The sequence below is a fragment of the Trachypithecus francoisi genome, unplaced genomic scaffold (genome assembly GCF_009764315.1).
Source record: "Trachypithecus francoisi isolate TF-2019V2 unplaced genomic scaffold, Tfra_2.0 Lachesis_group16, whole genome shotgun sequence".
NCBI classification, from domain to species: domain Eukaryota; kingdom Metazoa; phylum Chordata; class Mammalia; order Primates; family Cercopithecidae; genus Trachypithecus; species Trachypithecus francoisi.
In genome coordinates this window covers 71,671,076-71,688,692 of record NW_022681461.1, presented here as the reverse complement: position 1 = coordinate 71,688,692, position 17,617 = coordinate 71,671,076, and the positions used below count along the sequence as shown (strand labels likewise).

The 17,617-nt window shown below is 55.3% G+C and overlaps 1 protein-coding gene across 7 annotated transcripts in view; it reads left to right on the top strand.

Moving 5' to 3' along the window:
- COL27A1 (collagen type XXVII alpha 1 chain) overlaps positions 1–17,617 on the top strand; it is a 157,941-nt gene that overhangs the window by 99,263 nt on the left and 41,061 nt on the right. For all 7 annotated transcript variants that reach the window (XR_004443599.1, XR_004443600.1, XM_033237698.1 and 4 more), the window contains 9 exons: positions 3,625–3,678; positions 9,396–9,449; positions 9,964–10,008; positions 10,106–10,150; positions 10,456–10,509; positions 11,607–11,660; positions 12,547–12,600; positions 14,153–14,206; positions 15,622–15,675. Coding sequence is in view for 5 of the 7 variants with exons in the window: in XM_033237698.1 (XP_033093589.1) it covers positions 3,625–3,678; positions 9,396–9,449; positions 9,964–10,008; positions 10,106–10,150; positions 10,456–10,509; positions 11,607–11,660; positions 12,547–12,600; positions 14,153–14,206; positions 15,622–15,675 (468 nt within the window). In the remaining 2 variants the exon portion in view is untranslated. The remainder of the gene's footprint in view (positions 1–3,624; positions 3,679–9,395; positions 9,450–9,963; positions 10,009–10,105; positions 10,151–10,455; positions 10,510–11,606; positions 11,661–12,546; positions 12,601–14,152; positions 14,207–15,621; positions 15,676–17,617) is intronic.

Here is a 17,617-nt window from a genome sequence, read left to right as displayed (position 1 = left end):
CAGGTTGCCTGGGTGTCTCCAAAGCCCAGACTGAGCAGTTCCCTAGGGTCAGATGAGGAAGGACCTGGAAGCCTTTCATGGTTTGAACCCAAGGGAAGCTTGCATAAACCTGTTCTCTACTATGATTAGGGAAGCAAGGCCAACTCAGCTCCTACACTTTTTCATGCACCTACTGTGTGCTAGCATGCGCTCCTCCCTGGAGGTACAAAAATGGTAAGAAAGAGATCCAGCTCTTAAGACTCTCACTGTCTAGGGGGGGCTGTCAAGTATAAACATTTTCTCCATCATTAACAGACTTTTATCGAGCACCTACTCTGTGCCAGGCCACACCAGGGGCTGAGGAGGGAGAGGGATGGACTAGTCCAAGGGTGAGAGGCCTGGATATAGGTGACCGTCATCCAGAGGAGAAGGCACCAGCACGGGGGAACTCTGTCCATCCTCATGATTCTTTGGACAAGTTGAAACGTTCTTGAGGAGCACAGTTGGAAGCAGAAGCCAGCACTCTAGGCTCCCAGTGACATATTTTTGCCCTGCTCATGAGAAGGAGGAAAAGTCGTATCTGGCCCAGGGCTGGAGGAGCTGGCAATGTGGAAGTGGGACTGTTGGGGTAGAAGCAGGGAGTCAGAGGACCAGCATTCTGGTCGGGGGGCTGGCACGGATTCCAGCTTGGAATGCAAGGGCCCAGCCTCCCTCCCAGGGGTCAGAGATGGAGTGATTAGAGCCCTCAGCATGGGGGTTGCCCAGAGTAGGGCTGAAGCATGAGTGCAAGGTTGCTGGGGGTACATCATCAAGTTCTACCCCTGGCATCCCTGAACCTCAGCTGTCCTGGCCTCAGTCTCCCCTTCTGTCTAGTGGGAGGAGGAAAGCCGGGAAAGGAGTCACTGGGACAAAATGGAAGGCCGGTGGGAGATGGGGAAAGAGTGGGGATATTCAGGCCGACGCAGAGAAGAAGGTGCAGGCCTCTTCTGAATCCCTCGCCCCGCCCTGGCTCCACTCGCCTCCCACCCCGCCCCATCTCCTCAGTGCTTCCCCCTGTTCAGTGGGTTGACTCAGGCTTGGTGAAATCAGACGGTCACTTGCTGCTGCTTTCTGATCCCAAGGTTGTCGTGGCCCCCCGCTGCTATGGTATGGGGCTGGTCTCTTGGATCTCTTGGGGTTCCTCCTGGCCAGCGAGCTGCCCCCAGTGACACTGGGGAAGCTGGCTAACACAGAGGCCCAGAAAACCACCTTCAGAATCAGATACATGGGGGTGAAATTCTGGCTCCCCGACTTGCCAGCTGCGGGATTGTTGGCAACATTCATAGCTTCTCAGACCCTCAGTTTCCCCATCTGTAAGTCAGCATGATGCCACCTGCAGTATGAGATTGTCATGAGAAATGGTGCAGTGCATGATGTGGGGCCTCGTAACCCTTCTGCATAACTATGGCTTAATGAGTGGTAATAACTATTTGTTAGAGATGATAGTTGCCACTATTATTAGTAAGGCTACTACCATTAAAAGTGACATTTCTGGTGATGTTATTCGCACCTGATTAGCATTTTCCCACTTTATCAATCACTTTCACCTCCATGTTGTCCGATAGCACATTGAGATCCATCAAGATTATTATCCCCATTATTGGGGCTGGGGTTGAGGCCCTGGGACCTGCCCAGGGTCACCCAGTGACCAGAGTTGGGTCTAGCATTCAATTCTGACCTCCTCCTGCCTTGCGAGAGCAGGCAGCTACCTTTTCCTGAGGACTCTGTCACTTCATCTTCTAGAAACTCGAGGAGGTACGGACTCTTCTATCCCCATTTTATAGATGACAAAACTGAGGCCCAGTGAGTTGAAGTAACATGCCTAAAATGGCACAATTAGTAAATGACTGAACTGGCATGTGAGCCCAGGTTCTCCAAGTGCTACAGCCTGCTCTTTTCAGCAATCTATGCCTTGATATAGAGACTTGGCTCCCGAAATTTCCCAGTGGTGCATTGCATGCCTTCTGAGCTCTGAGATCACTCTATAAAATGGCCCATTCTCACCCAGTCTTTGTGTTCTCCACCATCCAGGAGTCAGATCTGCCTTTTATGGGGCCAAGCCCGGGTCCACACCCTGCTTGTTCTGCTGACGAACGGTCAGCCTGGGACCCAGCCCCTCACCACAGCCCCTCCACAGCAGCTGTCGGAGGGTCTGCCGGGTGATAGCGGCTGGGTTCCCACCCCTGGAAGCCATGGGGAGAGGGAAATGGGAACATCAAGAGTTCATTCTGAGGCCCCAAATGGGGCTGGGCCTCTCCCTGGTATTCAGAGGAGGGACGAGGCTGGCTCTGCCTTGCAAAAGGAGCACACCCAGTCCGAGAATCGCTGCAGGAGCTGGGAGGCTCCTGGAGCTGGCAGAGGGTCCTGGCTGGCCGCTGGATGAAGTTGCCGCTTGAGGTCTCTTAAGCTGGGCCTGGAATTGGGGTGGGGGCGGGGGAGACATTAGGCAGAGGCGTGGCTTGCTTCCCATCTTCTCCTGCCTTCCCTCCCTTCCCACCCTCTGCCCTCTTCAGTTCAGGTGCTCCTTGTTCATTCAACAGATTCCTGAGTGCCTGTCATGCACCTGTGCCAGGCCAGGTGCTGAGAATTCCAAGAACGAAACTGGCCCTGGTTCCTCGCCCTCTCACACTGCCTTTCTTGCTCCTCTTGTTTGTTCATCAAAACTGAGATGGCTGCTCATGTGCCTGTGGCTGGGCCTTGCTCCCCTCTCATGCCACCCCACCCACTTCTCTGCCTCTGCCTCTCCCTCTCCTTCTCTCCTTCTTGATCCTCTCCCACTCTGCCCCCTCTGCCTCCCAAGCTTACCCCAGGCCTGTGTTCTCAGTTCTTCTTCCTCCTCCTCTTTTCCCTGGGGGAAAATATTCAGGAAAATATTGGGTGTCAGGGTGGAGGCGAGGGACAGAACTTGGGTCACCAGATTCGCTTTTGTGATGGGGGACAGAAAGGTAGACGAGGATTTGAGGAGACCTTTTGTCACACATGTCATTGTGGATGATGCAGTGGCTCACACCAGCACTTTGGCAGGCTGAGGCAGGAGGATCACTTGAGTCTAGGAGTTTGAGATCAGGCTGGGCAACATAGTGAGACCCTGTCTCCACGAAAATGAGAAAATTAGCTGGGCATGATGGTGCATGCCTGCAGTCCTAGCTCCTCAGGAGGCTGAGGCGGGGGGATCACTCGAGCCCCGGAGCTCAAGGCTGCACTGCACTCCAGCCCAGGCCGCAGAGCGAGATCCTCTCTCAATAAATACATAAATGAATGAATGAATGGCATCGTATCTTCTCATTATTGATTTTGAGGAAAAGGAGAAGAAAATATTATGCAGGCAGCCTTCTCCCCACTCCCCAGACTCCCAGGAAAGGTTGAGGCCCATCCCCCGATAGCCCAGGGCATTGGCTGTGACTGAGGCTGTGGCTCGCCTGCTGCTTTCCCCAATGAGCCAAGTGCTCAGTCCTGCCATGTGAAGGCTGCTGGGGCCCTGGCAGTTTCTGAACATGCCTGTCTGAGGGCTGCAGGCCTTCAAGCTTTGCCCCACACTCCCAGCCCCACCATGTTGCTCTCACTTCCTAAAAAGGGGCTTCTCCAAACTCCTTCTCCTCTTCCCAGGGTCCTCCAGGATCTCGAGGCCCACCAGGCATGAGGGGAGCAAAGGGACGTCGGGTAAGTCAAGACCAGCTCTTGGGGGCTGATGCCGGTGGGAGAGGGCACACTTGGAACAGGGCCACCTGCCAGAGACTGCCTGGTCTCTGCCCCCAGCCCAGCTCTGGGATCTGTGACCTTTGCAGTACGAGGCAAGGTTCCAGGCTCACCCTGGACCTGGCTCTGTGGGTGGAACCCCACCCCTCTTTCCAACTCATGTCTGAGCCTTGCTATCCACCAGGCACAGTCGGGCCCTCTGGTACCAGCTCTTTGTTCATTCATGTAGTCAACCAGCACTTATTTAGCGCCTACTGTGTGTCAGCCTACTGTGGCGGACACTTGGAGGCTCTACAGGTATTGCGGTGAACAGGACAGACATGACTTCTGCCTGCCCTTGTGAGTCAGTCAACAAGTGAATCAAACCACTTGTCAGACGCAGGTCATAAAATACAGGTCATCAGCACATGGACCGAGGAAGTACCAGCAGCCTGGAAGCCCAGAGGAGGACACTACCTGGGCAGGGTACTAAGGAAGGACATTAGGAGAGGGCAGTGCTTGAGCTGATGCCAGCTTCCCGGCAGGGAACTGGCAGGGGAAAGCCCGAAGGTGATACAGGAAGTGGATGTTTAGGGATCCTCAGGGTCAACAGAGGGACGAGGGAGAGGCATGGGGCCGGGACTTAGCAGGCACCAAGCGAGGCAGGGCCTCAAAAGCCACAGCTATATTCCAAGGGCAGTGGAAGACTGCAGGGGGTTTTAAACAGGGCTATCCTGAGCACCGTCGCTGGGAGTAATCGCCAGCACTTACTCTATGCCGGATACTGTCTCTCGCACACATTAACTCACTTAATCCTCAACACTACCCTGTCATGTAGGTGCTATTCTCATTCCCATTTTATTCTTATTTTATTTATTATAATTTTATTATTGGATTACTTAACCTTTCTCCCAGAAAGCCTTTGATTCCTGGGATAAACTAGGTGCTATGTGATTCAGCCCAAGCTCTGAACACCTCCAAGCCTGCACTCCACTCCCAGAGAGGCACAGAGAGGTTGAGTCACTTACCTCAAGTTGCACAGCTAAAAAGTAGCAGAGCTGGGATTTGAACCCAGGGAATCTGGCTCATTTGCATACTGAATTCAGCCTTATTTTTAATCACACAGGGAGGGTTGACAGGATGGTCTGCCACCAATAGGTATACAGGCGTGGGGCCATGCAGCCTTATTGTAAAGAGAAAGTGAGATGATGCAGGTAGTGCTGGCAGCCCAGGCCTGATATCCAAGCTCCATATGGGTGATCTGTGATTATTATTCTCCTCTTGGCTGGATTTCAAGTGGTTTTACAATTTCCCCCAAACCAGATGGCTTGAGCAGCCGGCCTGGAAGAGGGAAGATTAAAAGGCATTCCTCTGGCCCGGCAGGGTCCCTCCGGTGCCCATGTCCTCTGGGTCTCTTCAAACAGGCCTTGGCCCAAGGGCAACCGGGCTCCATCCAGATCTTCTGTACCTCCCCTCCTGCCCCAGGAAGCTGGATTCCCTAGAGGGTGAGCTGCATGGGCCCAAGCCCCCTGCCCTGCCTCAGGTGTGAGGCTCAGATCCCCTCAACTCACTGGGCTCCGAAATCCAAGCTTCCAACCATGTCAAAGTCTCCCCAGCCAGGAGGGGAGCATCAGGAACATGAGTCCCTCTCCCCACTGGGTGTGTCAGGAATGCACAACCTATGAGATCGGCCCCCTGCGTCTCCTGCCGAACAGGCTGCCCTTCGCCACCTCCTAGATGGGGTGACTGAGGGTGGGGAACCTACAGAGGCACCCACCGTGCCCGTGAAAGAGCTTGACTCTGGGCAAGTCCTGATCAGCTCCTGGTTTGCCCTGTGCCCGTAGCAAGGCCTTGTGGCGCTCTGTGCCTCAGTTTCCCCATATGTGCCAAGGGGGATGGGCCTGGAGGTCTGCAAGGCCTTGCCTGCTTTCCCGCCTATGTGTGGGACGGGCCTTGCTGTCCCCCCCAACACCGCCCACCCGAGGAAGAATGAGCACTGAGGGTTCACGGCCAGAGGCAAGGGAGGCTCTCGTCTTCTGTTGTTGGTGAGGATGCTGACTAGAACTTGGGCCCACCAGCCCCAGTGAAAAGAATGAGGACTCTGGGGTCAGATGGGCCTACGGCAAGTCTCAGCACCCCCGGTTCCCAGCTGTGGAACCCCAGGCCGGTTTCCTAACCTCTCAGAGCCATTCTCCCACCTGCTCAGGTGAGAGACTTTAATTCCTCCTTCTGAGGGGGTCGTAAGGACCCCAAGATTGCAGTGCCTTGGGCCAACTCTTTTCCTGCCTGTGGGTATTAGAGCTTAGCTGACCTTGCCTGAATCCAGGCTCTTCCTCTTGGATCTTGGACCTTGGGCCACTGATTTCCCCTGCCTGAGCCTTCGCTTCTCCCTCCGTAAAATGGGTGAGCAACAGAACGAAGCTGGTGGACTGGCTGCGGGGATTCAGTCACTTCCTGAGCACCTTGAACCTGTTGCAGGGCAGCAGCACGTTATGGTGCGTGCTCATTCCTGCTTGTTCATCAGCCCCTTTTCCCCAAGAGCTGTGGTTGGCCAGATTTTCTGCCCCGGGCAGGAGCTCCTCCCCACCAAGCCTGACCCCAGGCCTGGCTGGAGGGCAGCCCCCAACCTGCCTACAGACATCTTCCTCGGGAGCAGATACAGGAGAGCAGACACATGGCTCTGATAGAAACCCAGGCTTCTCTCCAGCAGGCGGGGCGGGAGTGGGCCTGCCCGGGTTCATTTAGGGAAGTAGGCGGCAGGACTGGGGGACCTGCAGGATGAACTGTTGAGTGGCCCAGAGCAAGGGTTAGTGTATGGCTGCTCTCGTCCCTCTCCCTGCCCTGTGGAGTTGGGGAGACAGGGCAACTCGTGGCCCCACTACTGCTTCCTCCTCTCTCTTAAGCCAGGCCAGCTTCTCCCGGGCTCCTTGGTGCTCTGCTGGGATAGTGAGTTCTCTCAGATAAGAGGGATTTTAGAGACTGTCTTCTCCAACACCACGCCCCAGTGTGCAGCCTTCCTGGCAGGCTCCTCTGGGCCCTGACCTGTATACTCCTGGTGACGGGGAGCTCACTCCCTTTCTGAAAAACAGTGACAGGTAGTGGTGAAAAAAATGGATGTCCTGCTGACTTGGTCTCAAATTCTGGCCCCTCACTTCCAAGCTGTGTGACCATAGGCAAGTTCACCACCATCCTGAGCCTGTTTCTTTCCTTGTAAAAGGAGGATAACAGCTTTCACTGCTCCTGCGGTGGCTGCTCTGCTCTGTTATTTTTTAATGACTTAACCTTTCTCCCTGAAAGCCTTTGATTCCTGGGATAAATAGGGTGCTATGGGATTCAGGCCAAGCCCTCAACACCTCTGAGCCTCCACTCCCCTCCCAGAGCTATCCCTTTCCAGGGAGGTGTATGTAAGAGACAGAGCCCAGAGAGACAGAGCCCAGAGTCAGAGATCATCCCTCAGGAGGGCTCAGTTATCTGCCATCAGCTCAGCCCCTGTCCCAGCTCCTATGACCTGACACAGCCCCACCCCATATGGCTCTAGCTCCGCCAGGCCTGTGCCCATGGATCACGGGTGTTAAGTCTAATAACATGGTGTGACTGTGTCCATGTGAGCCTGAGACTGAGGCCTGGAGAGGAGGTGGGGCTTTTCTGGGTCACACAGCAAACTAGCAACAGGCTAGGGCTGGCACCTGAGCCCAGTAATGGCCACTAGAGATGGCTTGTTTAGGAGTTCATCAAACCTCAGCTTAAATCTGTGAAAACTCTCAACTGGTTTCGCACAGCATAGCGTGAACTGCCTGAGGAAGGGACTGAGCCCAGATTCCCCAAGCCACTCCTATGTCCCTGACTCTGGGGAGCCTGCCGCCTCCTCTGGCAGAGCCTGGCAGGGATGGAACTAGCCATTCTTAAGCACTTTCTGCATGCCAGGCGCCAGGCACTGAGCTGCCTGTGGGCATCGCCTCCTGTCTTGAGGGAGAGATTTCTTGTGCCCATTTCAGAAAAAAGAAACTGAGTCTCAGGGAGGAGCAGTCACTTGCCCCCAGACACATTTTCTGAGCAGCCCAATGCTTACGGCTGGACCCCACAATGGGCCCCAGGCCCTGGGCTTGGGGATGCTGAGAACAGCATCTCCTAGCTGAGCCCTGGCCTTGCCCAGTGGCTCCCTGTTCCAGGATTGTTTGATCAGTGGGGTGCTCTTTAAGGCTGCAGTGTGGGATTGAAGCATAGGGAGCTCCAGGCAGCTGAGAAGTGGAATTTTCACTTTGTTGGCCCAATTATTCATTGAATTTTTTTTTTTTTTTTTTTTTTTTGAAATGGAGTCTCACTCTGTTGCCCAGGCTGGAGTGCAGTGGTGCAATCTCGGCTCACTGCAACCTCTGCCTCCTGGGTTCAAGCGATTCTCCTACCTCAGCCTCCCAAGTAGCTGGGACTACAGGCACGCACCACCACACCCAGCTAATTTTTGTATTTTTAGTAGAGATGGGGTTTCACCATGTTGGTCAGGCTGGTCTCGAACTCCTGACCTCATGATCCACCCGCCTTGGCCTCCCAAAGTGCTAGGATTACAGGCATGAGCCACTGTATCCGGCCTTCCTTGTTCTATTTTTAAATGATTTTTCTTCATTTAGTTTTCTCATTCCCCATCCTCCCCCACCTAGACACTTCTCCAGTTCCTTTTATCTGGTGGGGGTATTGCAGGCTGGTCCCCTGGGCTCCTGGGCCAGGATGGGCCGGCCTCCTCCACAGGACACTCCTGTCCTCCCAACACAGACCGCTTGAGACTCCCTAGAGAACACAGCCTGCTCTGTTTTCCACGGGTCTTTTCCAGGAGACCCCAGCCCATCTGCGTCTCTGTGGGAGCGCCCCTGGAGGGACACACATGGGGCAGTGGGTGGAGCCCACATGGGGGATGAGAGCAGCTAATGTGTTAGGGACCTTAAGTAAGTCACTTCCCTTGGCTGGGCCTCAGTATTCCCATCTGTGCAGTGGGGTAGGGGGTGGACTCCACCTGCCCCTGGGGTCTCCCAGCAATCAGGGACCAAGACTCCTGTGTCAGGGTTCAGGCCTGAGCCCAGGGCTCCAGGGAGCCTCAGCCTGACTCCCACCCCCTCGTGCACAGTCTTGCCCTGTTCCTGCCCCTGCCTCATGGCAGGTCTTCCTCTGTGAACGGGGCTGCATTCACTGTACGTATGGCCAGAGACAGGGCTGCTCCACGTATCTGGGAAGGACATGCAGGTTCTTCCCAGGTCCTACTTTGTCAGTTTCCCCCAAGAGCTGTGACCCACATACCTGTTTCTGCCCCGTGTGTGCTCTGGGAAGGGCACGTGGCAGCAGAGTCTGAAGAGTTGGCTGTGTGGACGTGGCCATGTGTAACTCAATTGTGGCCCTCAGTCTCCATGTCTGTGAAATGGATTGGCTGGGTTACCCCCACGATCTCTCTGAACAGGGCCATTAGTGCCCCAGCCCCCTTCTGGAAGCATCAGCCTCTAGCTGAGTCTACTCATGCTGCGGTCTCTGCAGAGCTGTTTCGAAGGTGCCGCACGAGGGTGACCACCTCAGTGGGGAGTGTGTGGGAAGTGGGAGGAGGAGGGGGCCGGAGCTTGTGCAGGGGATGGCCCCAGGCTCAGAGCAGCCCCGCCCTCCTGGTTCTCGGCCCGAGGGAGACCCCTGCTGTCCGGTGTGCTAGTCCCTTTTTCCTATTCCAGGGCCCCCGAGGACCGGACGGACCAGCTGGGGAGCAAGGGTCCAGGGGCCTGAAGGTACCGACCCCCAGGGCCTGCCCTTCCTCACTCCTCCAACACTGGGTCAGGAATCATGAACAAGGCTCACATCTCCTCAGAACAACGCCCCTTAGGGACAACGAAGGGAGCCCCATGGAGGCTGCAGGGCTCTTTCTGAGAGGTCAGCCCTTCCACTCCTCCTGACCCCCCACTGCAAGCCCAATGAAGAGAAAGCAAGAAAGGAGGAGAGAGATCATACATGTCCTCGGACCCCTTCCCCAGACCCCAAATCCCACCAGGCCCCTGACAGTCGAGACTGCTTCTGGCAGCCCCATCCCTAGGAAGGGGTCCTTGGTTCTCCACCTGGAGCAGCTGGCGACGGTGGTGAGCCACTCTCCTTGTCAGGCCTTAGTTTTCCCGTCTGTACCGTAGAGAGGGGGCAGACTCCGCGGCCTCAAACGGGTTCCTTTTATCTCCCATGTGGAGGGCTCCCTTTTTGGGGAACGTCCTCCCAAGCACCCTCTCCCACCTTCACGTGCTCTGCTTCCTACAGGGCCCTCCAGGACCCCAGGGCAGACCGGGCCGGCCTGGACAGCAGGTATGTCAGGCCAAGGCCAAGCAGGCCAGCCGCAGGCCCCCTCCCTGCTCCCTGCTTTGTGATCTGAGCCTGTAATGACCCCCACATGTGCTTCCAGGGTGTGACTGGTGAGCGAGGCCACTTGGGCCCGCGCGGCTTTCCTGTAAGTAGCACCAGTTCTTGAAATTCTCTACATGGGGCTTTTGGTGGGGTGGGGGCGGGGGTGCGGATAATAACCACTTTTACCAAGTTCCTATCCTTCTGTGGAAACCCTGAAGGTTCTGGTTGCCCACCCGCCCTGCACTGAAGCCCCTCCAGCACATCCCCTCTTCTCTGGGTCTCAGCCTTCCCATCTGTCACCCGGTGGGGGAGGACAGGACCCAATACACTAGGATGGCTTGCTTGAAGTCAAGGCAGGGCAGGAAAGGCCACGGAGGGCCTAGGGTCACCTTTGCCTTGTCTCTGCAGGGCATCCCAGGTCCCTCAGGCCCCCCAGGCACCAAGGGCCTCCCAGGAGAACCGGTAAGAACCTTTCCTTCCCTCTTCCGCCTCTTTGCCACTGGCACCTGGGGATGTGGGCCAGGTGGTCAGATCAGGGGAAGAGTTGGAAAGGGACCATGCCTGGCCTCTAACCCCACGGTGGGCCAGGCCTTGGGGTGGGTGGCGAGCACTAAGCCAGGAGTTCTGGGTTTGAGGCTCAGCTCACTTGGCCTCCAGCCTGTTTTCTTGCCAGGAAAATGGGGGTGATTGTCTCTGCCTTGCCATTCTGTGGTGAAGATGAAATGCGAAAATGTATAGGGAGTGATTGGCACAGTGGAAGGCAGAAGGACGGAGGGAGGGAGGGAAGATAAGAGTAAACCAACAAGCTGACTGGGAAACAGAGTCCAGCATGGCTGGAGTGGAAAGTGGGACCTCAGAAAGGGCAGGAGGAGGCAGCAGGCGCCAGTCGCCCGAGGCCACGGGGAGAGTGTGCTTTTTGTCCCAAGGGCAACAGGGAGCCATGGAAGGGCTTGAGGCAGAGAGGCAGATCAACTTGCTTTCCAGGAGATATCCCTGGAAGGACAGGTGTAGGGGGACAGTCCGGGAGCCCCATGAGGAGGCTAGAGAGTGGTGCTATAGGAGATGGCAGGGAGAGGACAGAATCTTCAGGGCACTAGGAGGATGACTCCTGCACAGGGCAGGGGAGGACAGGAGGCTCCCATCCTCAAGGCCACTGCTGCATTCCCACATCCTGAGGCCCAAGGAATCACCCTTTTGAACGGTGGGTTGGCTGGGGGTGGGGGTTTCCAGACATGGACCTAAGGTGGAAGGATATTCCAGGCAGGGGCAATGGATGAGCAAGACTCAAGAGCTAGGAGGTTTCTGATCAGGGAGGGCCCCCTGGGCTTTAGGTGGGTGAATAGGAGAGTGTGCAGCTGTGTTGGAGGGAGCATGACACATACCAGTGGTGAAGAGGGGGCTGCAGACACCAGGACCCTCGGTGTGGCGGGGTGGACTAGGGGTGTGCTTCAGAGTCCCCTGTTCTGGGGATCATCTCCCTCACTCACCTCTCCAGATCCCAAAGAGGGCCCAGGCTGGCTTCTCCCAACTGTCTGTGTGTCTGTCTGTCTGTCTTCCAGGGCCCTCAGGGACCCCAGGGGCCAGTTGGGCCTCCAGGAGAGATGGGACCCAAGGTGAGTGTGAGAGACCCTTATTCGTCCCATGATGCTGCTGGGAATGTATCAGCCCTTCCCTTCCCTCCTCCCCAGGAGCCTCTTTCTGCCATTCCCTGTCCTGGCCCAGGGAGATGATCATGTACCTTGTAGTTCAGACAAGGGTGGACGCCCTGGCAGAGAGGGTAGATCCATCCTGGTGGCATAGGTTGAGGAGCTGGGCTCCTAGTCCAGGGGCATTGTATGGGATGCAGAGGTGCCAGAACCCTTGTGGGGGCTGGCATTGCCTCTTTGGGCATCACTGGAAACATGGATGCTTTTCAACCTTGACCTTCCTGGGACTTTGCCCCAGCAGAGGTTTGACTGTCAATCCAGCCCCCAAGGGTCATGCAACAAGGAACTTGGAAGGAGCCTCAGACACCCCGCCTTATCCGGAGGGAAAAACCAAGCCCCAGGGTTTATGCAAGGGCTGCAGCCATGCCCATGGTGATAACTCAGGGCTGCTTCCCACCCGCCTCATGCTGGCTCAGCTGTAGAGAGAAGGGTTAGAATCACTTGGCCCTAAACACAGCATCCAATGGTTTCCTCCCCCGTCTTTATGTGAATCATGAAATTTTCTTCCCTCTGCTTGCCAAGGGCCTCCTAGTGTGGTAAACCACACTCGTGGGGTGGGAGAAGGCTCTAGAAGCCTCTGGGTAGTCCCAAAGCTCAGCCAGCCTGGGTCCACCCCCAGCCCCCTAGTTCCAGCTCCAGGCTCCAAGAAGCTACAGGCTGCTCCCACCTCTGCATCTCTTGTGCTGTGTGACCCTGGGTGGGTCTCTTGCCCTCTCTGAGCCTCAGTTACCCGCTTGCTTACAACCAGGGGGCAGCTCTTGCTCTAGCAGGGACCAATGACGTTTTCTTGCAGGGGCCGCCGGGTGCAGTGGGAGAACCGGGCCTTCCTGGGGAAGCCGGGATGAAGGTGAGGTGGGATGAAAGAAGAGAAAAATGACTTGTTGAAACCAGCTCCCAGCTGGCGGCCACATCCTCTCCATGGAAGAGAAATGGGCCTTTCTTGTGGCTGGGATAATGGGTTCTCTGTGCTCCTGGCTGGGGAGTGGGGCCTGGTCAGGGCCAGACTGGAGTGTGGAGCCCCCACCAGTGTCCCCTGCCAGGCAATGTTTTTTCAGGCACCTGCCCCTGCCTCCACGCTGGGGTGGCTGTACCTCTTGGCCTCATACGATACCATCTGCATCTCAGTGCCAGTGCCTCTCATTACCTGCTAAGAAACAGGTGCCTGTTGATAACTGGGCTCTGGGAGAACCCCCTCCCCATTCTGCTGCTGTTGGAAGAGGACGCTGTTCCCCTTGGAGGCCCCAGAGCTGAGGAGTGATGCTGGCTAGCCCATGGACATTGTTGAGGCAGGACCCAGGGGAGCCCGCAGAGGGGCTGTGAGACTTGAGTCCAGTCACCCGCTTCTGTGCTTAAGTCTCCCTGTCATTCGAAGAGGGGGTTGGACCAGGCCTGGGGCTGTCAGACTTAGCTTAGTCCCAAAATCCTTTGCTCAAACTCCAATGAAGAAAACCACCCCACATAGAAAACTGATAGAAGTGGGATTGTTTCCACCGGAGCAGGGCTGGAGGCTCAGAGCTCTGCCCTCCTTCTGTGTCCCTAGACACCGGCAGGGAATATAGCTTGAAAATTCTCCAATAAGAAAGACCCTTTTAGGACCTTTATGCAAGGGGCAGGTGACATTTATTCCTGCTCATTTATGGCTTCCTCCTCATTTGGGTTTCTCGCAAGTCTCAAGGAAGAGTAAAATCACATAGCTGCCGTTGCTGCATCCGAGGCTCCTGGAGCCAGACTGCCCAGCTTCAGATCCTGAATCTGTCACTGACTAGTCTTGTGAGAGCTTGGGCTCCTTACTGAACTCCCCCAATGCCTCTGATGCTTCACCTCTAAAAGAATACCTTTCCTTGCAGGATTGTCTTGAAAGTCAAATATGTTAATATAAAAACTGACGTCCTCAGCCTGGGCAATGTAGTGAGACCCCATCTCAACAAAAAATTTAAAAATCTGCCAGGCATGGTGGCGCATGCCTGTGGTCCCAGCTACTTGAGAGAGGCTAAGGTGGGAGGATCACTTGAGCCTGGGAGATCAAGGCTGCAGTGAGCTGTGATTATTACCTCACTGCACTCTGGCCTGAGCGACAGAAGGAGACCCTTGTTTCAAAAAAAAAAAAAGTCCTTAGAACAGTACAGAACAGTACAGTTAGTTATTAATAGGATGATGGTGGTGGTGTTGGTGGTAATGATCCTCCTGTCCTGGCATGGGAGAAGAAGCCCCTGGACAAGGTTACTTGGAACAGGAGCTCTGGTTGGTGTTTTATGATTTCTCTGTAGTCCCTGGGAAGAAGGACCTTCCCCATCTCCTCCTCCCACACGCCAAGTCAGAGCAGGTGGAAACAGGAAGGGGTGGTGAGGGCTGGGCCTGGCCCTACCCACCCCCATGGACTTTTGTTTGGTTTCTCCTAGGGTGACCTTGGACCCCTGGGCACCCCTGGGGAGCAGGGCCTCATTGGGCAACGGGTAAGTTGAAGCGATTTATTCTTCCTGAAAGCCCCCAGGGTGCAGGGTAAGAGATGGGCTTTTCTCAATCTCCCTAAGCCTCAGTTTCCTCAGTTACAGAAATAGACCATGAACCTCTGTAGCCTCGCCCAGTCTGTCTTGGTAGGCCAGCATTTCCACAGTGTAGAGAAAGGCATTTTATGGTCAAAATGCATTTTGTGGCCTGTAGTCCCAGCTTGGGAGGCTGAGGCAGGAGAATCGCTTGAACCTGGGAGTTAGAGCTTGTGGTGAGCCAAGATCGTGCCTGGGTGACAGAGGAAGACTCCATCTCAAAAATAAAAAAAAAGAAAGAAGGATCCTGAGGTTCTCGAGGCTCGGTAGGAAAGAGAATGATGAGCATGCATTCTATACCCACTGTGTATCAGGCACTTTTCTCGAGGCACAAGGAGTACAGCAGTGAGTAACGGAGACCTGTCTCTGGAGCTTGCATTCCAGCGGGTTGATAAGTGATACCTGCCATGGGTACAAGAGGATCACAGACCACCCAACTGGCACATGGTTGCCATCCTGCATCTGACAACCCCTGAGGCCCTTTCCAACTCAGACTCTGAACAGTGATGAATTCTAAAAGCAGAGAGACACCCAAACTTAATTTGATGGCCATTTCAAGAACTGTTGTCCAGGGGCGTCTCTGGAGCTGGAAGGGCAAGCCTGGTTGAGGGTCAGCCAGGGATTCAGTGTTCTTGTTGTCATTCCCGAGCTTGCTGGGAAGAAACGTTGAAAGACTGGCCTCCCTTTCCTCATCTGAGAAGTGGGATTCCCCCAAGGAGTTCCAGGAAGGCTTGCTCCAGCTCCAGTAAGAGCATCTCACATGGCTGCCAGGTGTGGGGCGTTCACACCGCGCCTTACAACAACCCTTGAAGGAAGGTGGTGTCAGCCGCATTTTTCAGATGAAAAAACAGATGCCCATGAGAGCTAAGTAGTTTGCTTGTGGTCAAACAGCCAGTGAATGGGAAACCGAGAAGTAGCATTGATGTCTGGTTGATGTCAAAGCCTGTCTTTAACTACTAGGCCACTCCGCAGCCCAGCCAACCAGCCTAGAGATGAGGTCCAGGACAAATCCATGACAGGCACCTACTAAATTCGTGACCTCATGTAGCCCCCACCCCACACCACCCTGCAGAGGGAGCTGTCGGTAGCTAGGGGGTCTGTTTCCCCTTTCTGGAGAGCTGAGGGTGGTCACCTCAACCTTCCTGTTCATTTGCTGACTCAGCCCCTGGCTACCATGCACCCACTGTGTGCCAGGGCTCCCCAGGGTCCCACTGCCTGGAGATCCGTGGGTCAGGGCACTGCCTCAGGGAGGGGGAAGAAAGGAAAAGCACACCAGGACCTCCTCCCCAGTAACATCTCCTCCTCTTTCTCCTCACCCTTTCCAGGGAGAGCCAGGCCTGGAGGGTGACAGTGGCCCCATGGGACCTGATGGACTGAAGGTAAGTGCCCTTTTAGGGCAGGGTCTGGGGACCTTGGCAGGGCATTGCTTTCCCATCCAAGACCTAAGTCTCCTCCCAGAAGCACTGTGTTCCCGTGGAGATCTGAGATGAGACCTCCAGCTCCCATTGACAGCAGGGTGGGGAAGGGTCAGCAGTGTCCAGCGGCTACCTCCCACCCTGCCCTCTGAACTATCTGCTCAGGTGGGACCAGGACCATCATCACCTTGCAGTCTTTCCTGCTACCCTTCTTAAAATATCAGCTTCTCTTGGCTAAGGGTGATTCCTGAGCACCGGCACTACGCCAGGCCCAGAGCCAGGGTCTTTGGTCTCTGTGATCTTCCAAATAACCTAGAAGGTCAGGAAAATAGTAATTACCACCAATGACTTATGAGTCACAATTTAGGGAGGATTAGTCACACGCATACCAGGCACAACACCAAGCCCTGTACCAGCTGGATCCACAGGGCAATGGAAGTTCTGTCTTTAGATGAGGAAACTGAGACTCAGAGCGGTGAAGCAACTTGCCCAAGGACACACCACTAGCAACTGGCACATCCAGGACCCAAATCTGGGCCTGTTTGACCCAAATCTGCTCGCTCTGCTGTACCATGCACCCATTCTAAAGGCGAAAAGGCTGAGGCTCAGAGGAAGGCAGAGATATATTCAGGACCTATGGCTGTGAGTGAGGATCCAAAATTCAAACCCACAGCTCACAGGTGCCAAAGCCTGCTGGCCCACCTCGACCCTGCGTCTCCCTGAGAGCCTCCGGTCAGCCACAAATGTCAGGACTCTGAAGAGGCACCCTAGCTCACCTGAACTGCGGGTGGGCAGGTGGGCACCGCCCTCTGACTCTCCAGACCCATCTCCAGCCAGGCCAGTCCCTGGCCTCCATCTCGGGTCCCGCTCTGACCCCACAAATGGGCTTTTCCCGAGGCTGGCCGGTCACCCTGTGCAAGTCAGCTCCCCAGCCCACGGTCCTGAGGGCCATGTTGGGGTATCCTCTCTCACCCACCTACTCTCCAGGTGACCTTGGAGAAGCAGACCCCTTCTCTGAACCTCAGTTTCCCCATCCACAGGCCTCCGCCAACCCTCATTATGCCCTCCCCACAGTCTCCCAGGGTGCCTTGGTGACCAGCCCCTGCTGACTCCTCACGTTTTCTTGCAAGAGCGAGAGCGCCCCCTGTCTGTCATCTGCCTGCCTCCTCACCCCCAGCCCTGCTGCATCCTAGGGTACAGCTGAGTCCTAAGACCCGGAGCATTTGACAGCCTCTCCACACCCTTTGCCAGTGCCTGCTACACTGCGTGGTGATGCTGATGAAGGTCATGGCTAAAATGTTTTGGGCGCTTGCCACGTGCCCAGTGCCACTGACCCGAAGGGCTTTATGTGAATTAACCCATTTAATAATTAATCTTCCCAGCAACTCTCCCAAGCTTGATATATTACCATCCCCACTGGACGGATGAGGAAACCGAGGTACAAAGCAGCAGCCTTCTCACTCCACTCTGGGCGACCACCTTTCTTCTTGGAATGTCCACCGAGGTGGGCGGGAGGGGGTCTTCCAACCTGGGTGCCTCGTGCAGTCTTCTGCCTCCACCTTGCATGGCTTTTTGGCCCTGGCTTCTTCCTCTTTCACTTCCTTCAAAGCCAATTCTACCTGAGTCCTTGTGCTCAAATGCACAGCATCTTCCCCGATCTTTACATGAATCCCAGGAGAGACCCATTTTCTTAAGGTGTTTGTGCAGGAATCACCCCTCGTGGTGAAAACTGCGTGTTGAATATGCACAGCACTTTATAGTTTATAGAGTGCTTTTACACCCGTTATCTCTTTGCTGATGTCCAGCTGATGGTGGTGATGGTAGCGGTGACCAATAATAATTAGCTTTGATCCAGCATTCACGTGCCAGACACGCTGCTAAGCTATTTACGTGGTTTATCTCTTTC